The 7,131-nt window shown below is 35.0% G+C and overlaps 1 protein-coding gene across 1 annotated transcript; it reads right to left on the bottom strand.

Annotated features, from left to right (window-relative positions):
- Positions 1 to 1,686: 1,686 nt before the first annotated feature.
- Positions 1,687 to 4,958, bottom strand: LOC127442623 (uncharacterized). The gene is made up of 5 exons (XM_051700799.1): positions 4,809 to 4,958; positions 3,139 to 3,504; positions 2,911 to 3,043; positions 2,647 to 2,695; positions 1,687 to 2,078 (listed from the first exon to the last, which is right to left on the bottom strand). The coding sequence occupies exons 1-5, from the start codon at positions 4,858 to 4,860 to the stop codon at positions 1,785 to 1,787; spliced, it is 894 nt and encodes a 297-aa protein (XP_051556759.1). The 5' UTR covers positions 4,861 to 4,958; the 3' UTR covers positions 1,687 to 1,784.
- Between the last annotated feature and the right edge of the window lie 2,173 nt (positions 4,959 to 7,131).

Raw genomic sequence — 7,131 nt, 5'->3', positions numbered from 1 at the left:
ATGGTTTCATACAGTAACCAAAGTTAAACTATGGTATTTTTTAGAAAAACCAGAGGAACCACAAAATTGTGTTTTTTATTTTTTTTATTTATTTATTTATTTATTTTACCTTTTGTTTTCATTGTCCTGTATTATTATTTAAGTTTCACTACAAATATGGTTACTATAGTAAAACCATGATACATTTTTTGGTTATGGTTTCACTACAAATACCATAGTTTAATAGTTGAAGATGGAGCACAAATCTTATTGCAAGGGACTGCAAAAATGTTTAAATAAAAAATTCAAGGACAGAAAAAAAAAAAAAAAAACTAAAAAAAAAACTAAACCTCCCTGTACTCTCAGAGGGACTCAGTATGTTCCAAACCTGTATGTCTTTAGTGCAATATATTGAAATATTCGGTCTCAGTTACCATTCACTTTTATAGAGAGAGAGAGTGAGAGAGAGAAAAAAAGAGGCAATAAAATGGAATGTTGACTGAGATTCTCGGTCCATTCTGCCTTTTGCATTCCACAGAATAAAAAGTCCTAAAGGTTCAGAACAACAAGAGGTATATGATGACAGTTTACATTTTTGGGGGGGTGAACTCTTTAAATCTGTAACTTTGAGACTTGTTAAATTAGCCTGTAATTTGTTTATTATTATACATTCATCTGTGATTGCACCAGTGTGATTTGGCTGTTTACAGTAGACTTAAGATTTATGTATTGCAGAAAAAAGTTTACGCTAAAGATTTTTATGTATTTGTACATTTATATTTTGCAAAAATAAAATGAACTACACTTGCTGTATGTTTGATACATTATTACATATATAGGCTGATTTATTCATTAAAGTATTTGGGATTTTAAAATGGAAAGTGAAAATGTGTTGATTGTATAGCATACTTTTACCCAACTGAAATCAACATAGTTGCAACATATGGTAAGCAAATAATTTTGATCGACTGTATGTGTTTTTAATGGTGTTAATGACGTTAATTCAACGTGACGTTCAAAGGACGTCGAGTGGACGTTCAAATGACTGGAAGCGAAGGTCCCCGAATGTCCGCCGGAAGTCCTGCGAACGTTCCCCCGAACGTCCTTTTGACATCTAAAGGACCATACATGAAGACGTTCAGGGGACCATTTTTGTTAGCTAGGGGTTTCCTGTGACAAATTCGCCTCGACCGAACATGGACTTTTGAAATCTTTTAAAACTTATATGTCAAAAATTATGCGATCTTTACAGTCTAAACGTTGTTTTCTTTTCCTGGTACGTCTTGGGTCAACAATTATCCCAACATAGGGGGTGAAGGGGGTGAAGTGTGGACACACTGTTCTTCTTTGCGACGTTCCCTTTCACGACTTTTGGGAAAACTTTATACTCTTATTTGCAAACCATTGAAGGCGACTCCTTGTTTTTAAAAAAGTAAAGTGTCCCCACCACGCGGTTATAACGCGGAATTGCATGTCTAATAGACCTAAATTAAGGGACACCTTGTGCAACAGTATAAATTCAAAGGGTTTATGTTCCGAGAATAAAAGGAAACCAACAACCTCAAGCAGGAAATATAGAACCCAGTTAGAGAACCCATAAAATAGCAAAGTAGAAGTTTATTCATATTGAATGCAATGTTTTTAGTATTAGGAATTAAGATAAACAAGTGTTTATCTTAATGTGAAAACAAAATAAAGCCTAGAAAATGTATTTAATCATTTTTCTTTTTTATTATACTGTCTGCTTTAAGCCATTTTACTATACAAAAAATGGCTAGGTCCCTCTCAATTGCTCAAAGTCTGGATTATAGAGCATAATAATTTTCACTGCTTAAAGATAATCTTGTGGTTGTGTCTGGCCTCAAGGGGCTGCCCTCCACATTTCTCTGTTGTAAAGGACTCTGTCCTAGCAGATGATAAACATGTCCGTTATCAGTCATGGTACTTTGAGTCCATGCCTTATTAGGTTGGCCTTGGTAAGACTTCCACAACCGGCCATAGAAAAGGTCTTCTTTAATCTTGGCATAAAGTTTGGAGGGGTCAAAGCCACTTGCGGTACTTTGAAGAGTTGGTGCATCATCGGATCCTTCTGCATATGTCTGAAGTGAGAGATTATATATATATATATATATATATATATATATATATATATATATATATATATATATATAGTTTTAAAAATATTGGTAAAATGCAATTTATTAAACTTCCTCACATAATTGCATAATTTTGTAGCAAACAAGGCCCATGAGAATTGGCTATGTAGAGCAACAGTTATACTTTAACCACAACCACGCATGCTCTTTAGAAAATAACAGGAAACTGAGATACCTTTAACATAATCACTTACTACTATAAAGTGAGTTTGAGATTGAAAGGAAATGGCACAGACTTAAAAAAAGACAATACACTGCAATTTCTAAGGTTTCCACGTTGCACTGTGAACATCTCAACTGTAATGCTGTTTGTACTGACGTTCCTTGTGCTGAGTGACATTTACCATTTATGATTACATAATGGTACTGAATGTGCCCTTTTAAGGTACATATATACAGAATATACTGTAGGTTTAGAGTTATTAGTTTAGAAAAAAAAGATTGATTATTAACATCACTTATCTACAATGAAACAATTCATTTATTTTATTATTTCTTTATTATTTCTTACCTCAGCTGGTGAGTGTGTCATGTACATGCGTATTTCAAAGGACTGCTTCCTGCAAGATTAAATTTCCCATGAAATTTCTCTCTCTCTCTCGCTCTCTCTCTCTCTCTGAATGCTTTTGTGAATGCGTTTAAAATGTTGAGATACATGGAAAATGATAACATAATTTCTTGCTTTGTTTTTGCTCTTCAGTCTATAATTTTATAAAAGTTTTTTTTTCTTTTTTTTTTTTCTTTTTCGCAAATATCTGTGAGATGTGGCATTTACCTCTTACAGTTGTTCTTTCTGCATAAATAGAATAGGATTGTCAAGATAAAAAGGGAAAGAATAGATCCAATGATCATTGCACCCAAACGTCCAAATAATCCCAGTCCCGGTTCTGGTTGTACATACGTAAAATCTATGAGAAAATATAAAAAAATAACATGATTATGTTAAGAGTCTCAAAGAGATGGCAGAATACATATAAGACTACAAGTGTAAGTGTTACAATACCTTTTATCATAGACTTGTTGATATTGACATCTTTCTTACTGATATCGATGCACCGCTCTAGTTTACCCGAAGGAAAAGTAATAAACGCACAACAGATTTCCACGCTCTCATTTGATGCTAGTTTAATGAGTATGGATGATAATGGATGTGGAGGTTCTTGAGCCTGGATCTTTACTTCCACCTTATTTTTATACGATATGTGAATTCCAAAAATCGGATGGAACATGCCCAGTTTGGTGCGATTTAGTCCTCTTTGCATCTCCCAGTTGATCTGTGTCATATTCTCTTCCCCTGTGAGGACACAGGTAATGTTCTGGTGATCTTCATCTCCACTGTGACTGATAGATACATCACTTTTTGATTTGCCTGTTAAAGGACAGAAAAGGAAAAACAAGTGCAAAGAGATTAGAAGAATGATTGAGGCTAAAAGTAATAAATAATGAATAATGAAAATATTGTAAAAATATTATAAGAATAATTATGAAAGCATGTTGAAACAACACAAGCTGTATTTACAGTAGGCCAAGAAACATAACCCACTCCCTTGGTTTGAAGATGTGAACAATTATTATTTATTGATTTTTGTCTCTTTGTAACATAAAAGTAAGTTGATTAATCTTTTGAAAAATAAAAGGATCAATGCATAAATCAATTGTCAAAAAATCAATTAATGCATGTATAAATTGGTGGATAGAGTAACAGAATAAATTAATCAATAATGTAGTTCAAAAAGTCACAGAATAAAATAAATGCTACAAAATTAACTCATGAATACAGTGGTATGATACAACAGATTTTTCTTTTTTTTTTTTTTTTTTTATATTATTATTGCATTTTTATTATTTGCTGTTGACCAGCACAAATAAGCCACCATAACACTGAGACAAAAAACAACATCAAACAAAGGACATTCATAGCATTCAAAAAACAGCAATATTTATAACGTGTGTGTATTATAGCCTATACAGGGTGTTATTATTATTGTTATTTTTATTTGTTTGTCTTTTTGTAACATAGAAGTTGATTAATCATTCCATAAAGAAAAGCATCAATTCATAAATACATTCTAAAATAATTAATGCATGTGAAATTGGTGGATACTGTAACAGAATAAATTAATCAACAATAAGGTTCTAAACGTTAAATAATAAAAATATGCTTCAATAATATATGCTACTGAAGTAACTCATAAATACAAAAGTGTACAACTGAAAAAATATTTTTTATAATATTATTATTGCATTTTTATTATTTGCTATTGACCAGCACAAATTTGTTGAGTAATACCGTAACACAAAAACCACATCAAACAAAGAACATTCAACAAACAGCTATATTTATAACATGTATAACGTATACAGGATGTTATCAATGTAAATGTATTCTGTCAGGTTGTCAGATGTGTGAAAATGTGTCGAATGCTTGTGTGAGCATTTTTTTTTTGTTATCAGTATCTGAAAAGTTCTTATCATAGTGCAAGCCTGTGACAGCTCTATTTATCATTGCATTCAAATATTTGCCATTCCATGGCTCGAAGTGTAAACTGTGAAATGTTTAGCATCCTCTGCTCAAACTAATACTTAGTGGCATTTTGACGATCCATGCAGTTTTTTAAATGTACAAACATTAAAAACATTTTTTGCTAGTTATTTCTTTCAATTAACACTTACTCGTTTTCAGGTTGACAAGGATTAGAAGAGCACACATACAGTTGGTTTTCATGGCTGCTGAGCTTAATCAACACAGTCTCTCGCTTCCGCCTTGGTCTTGCTTTGTCTGTCTTTTTTATATCATGTGGTTTTACTTGTTTCCTTTCCACACTGATCTCTACCTGTCAACACCATCAACCATTTTGAATTTGCATTTTTCTTTTCTAGCCAACTCAGTCAGATCTTTGATCTCAGCAGAAAGGATATGATGGTAAGTGCACTTGAACGTGGGAGTTTCCATCAAGCATGTCTGTCTACTCAGGAAAGTGTTGTAACAACATTTCAGTTTATCACTATGAGGCTGGTAGTTTATTCTTTGATAGTAAAAAATTATTTTTGTATAAAATTATCCAAAAAACTATCGGGAAAATCATGCTCACCACAGACACTGGCAGGCTTTAGGGACATGAAATATGAAAAAACATCTGAGGGGAAATCAAATTGTTTAATGGGAACTTGAAGGAGTGTCCAAAATAATGGAAATACCTAACAAATATGGTTGAATCAAATACATAAAAATAAATAAATAAATAAATAAAAATGTGACCAACCTTTGTCTAAAAAGGCAGCTTCAAGTAAGGAATAATTGATGATGGACCATTGAATTATTGAGAAATAATGCACACCCGAGATGGAAATGTGGTCACGATGCACAGCGGAGTCAGAGTCAGTTCTGCTTATACCACGGTTACCACACCTTAATACATCGTTCAGGGTTTTATCTCAAGACATTCTCTGGTTTTCATCAGTAAAACGCTCTTGTTAGTGGAACTACTTTCTTCCGGATTCAGCATCTTGCTCTGATACAGCTCAAGCCTTCGTTGCTAATTCGAAAACCTCACTTTAGAACTAGCAACGGAGGATTCAGGCTTGCGCTGCTTTACTGGAGCATTTACTGGAGTAACAAGTTAGTACATGTGTGCATGTGTGTGAGAGCTTGTGTGTGAGTTTTTTTAGAGGGATCGAAAGAGAGAAGCTCAGAAACTCAGAGAGATCACCTGTGAGATTACCTTTATTTGTTGCAGCCCTCGTCAGAAGTAACATCGCTTCAAAATCGGCAAGATGTAAGTTTAAGCACATCTCAGCAGCAGTGAGTGTCACCATATTTCCATGGTAAACCTTAACAACTGTTTTCAACCCTACTGAGATGCAGGTGTGCACTGACATGACGGCTCTGTTTTCCGCTCACAAGTAAGTGTGTACGTAATGCTTATAATGTATGTGTCTCCACGTGTGTGTATGTAAAGAGAGGGGGAGGTGGAGCATGAGGGTGTTGAGGGACCCAAAAGCAGAGGAACAGTTCAAAAGATTTATTTACAGTAAATGATAATGTTAACTGTGCTGGCGTTAACATCCTAGCTGGAGGTCCCGGCACTGGCTGCAGTAGAGGGAAGGAGTCTTGTGAATGAGTGTGCGCTGTAATTGCACAATGGGCAGATCTGTGAAGAGTGTGTTCGTATATGAGTGTGTGTGTTGTGGAAGTCAGGAGCAGATCCGTAGGAATCCTCCAAACTAGGAATCCTCCGTTGAAGATTTGTGAATGCAGAGAACAAGTGTACAGCAAGTTGGAAGTTAACCACACTCCTAACACACGGGCAGAGATGGGCAACCAAACAGATAAATGAGACAGGACCAACTAGGCAGAGAGAGTGAGGTAAGTTACATAACATTAAACAATAATCTAGCAAAGATACTGAGAACACAAAGGGTTTAAGTAGGGAGTGAATTAGAGGAGAACCTGGTGTTGCTAGCACACTAATTAGTGGCAGGATCAGGGTTCCCCTGGGAACAATCAATGTCCCATGGAAACACTGATCATGCGAAACATGAGGGAGAGAAAATAACAAAACACAGAATAAACCAACAAACTCGTGAGCTGTGACACCCTGTGAGCAAGCTGAAGGTGACTGTGGCAAGGAACACAAAACTTCATAAGATGTTGGTTAATGGAGAAAAATAACCTTGGGAGAAACCAGGCTCACTGTGGAGGCCAGTTCCCCTCTGGCTAACCAGCATGAATATAATGCCAGTATTAGTTATTTCTGTGCAGTGCAGGTCATGGTTTAAGATTAGTAAACTATGTAAGTGTTAAGGTCCAGTGTTTAAAAAAAAAGTTTTTTTATGAACTGTAAGATTAATGACTAATGTTGGGCCTCGTGTATTCAGATATAAGACAAAGGCAGGCCAGCACACAGTCGTAAAGCCTGACTGAGGCCTACACACAGTCATAAAACCTTACTGATAACAACCGCACCAAAATAAAAAAAAGGGAGTCCAAATCAGA

This window comes from Myxocyprinus asiaticus, chromosome 1, assembly GCF_019703515.2.
Source record: "Myxocyprinus asiaticus isolate MX2 ecotype Aquarium Trade chromosome 1, UBuf_Myxa_2, whole genome shotgun sequence".
Lineage (NCBI taxonomy): Eukaryota > Metazoa > Chordata > Actinopteri > Cypriniformes > Catostomidae > Myxocyprinus > Myxocyprinus asiaticus.
The sequence above is the reverse complement of the archived record's forward strand: the minus strand, read 5'-3'. Positions and strand labels throughout refer to the sequence as shown.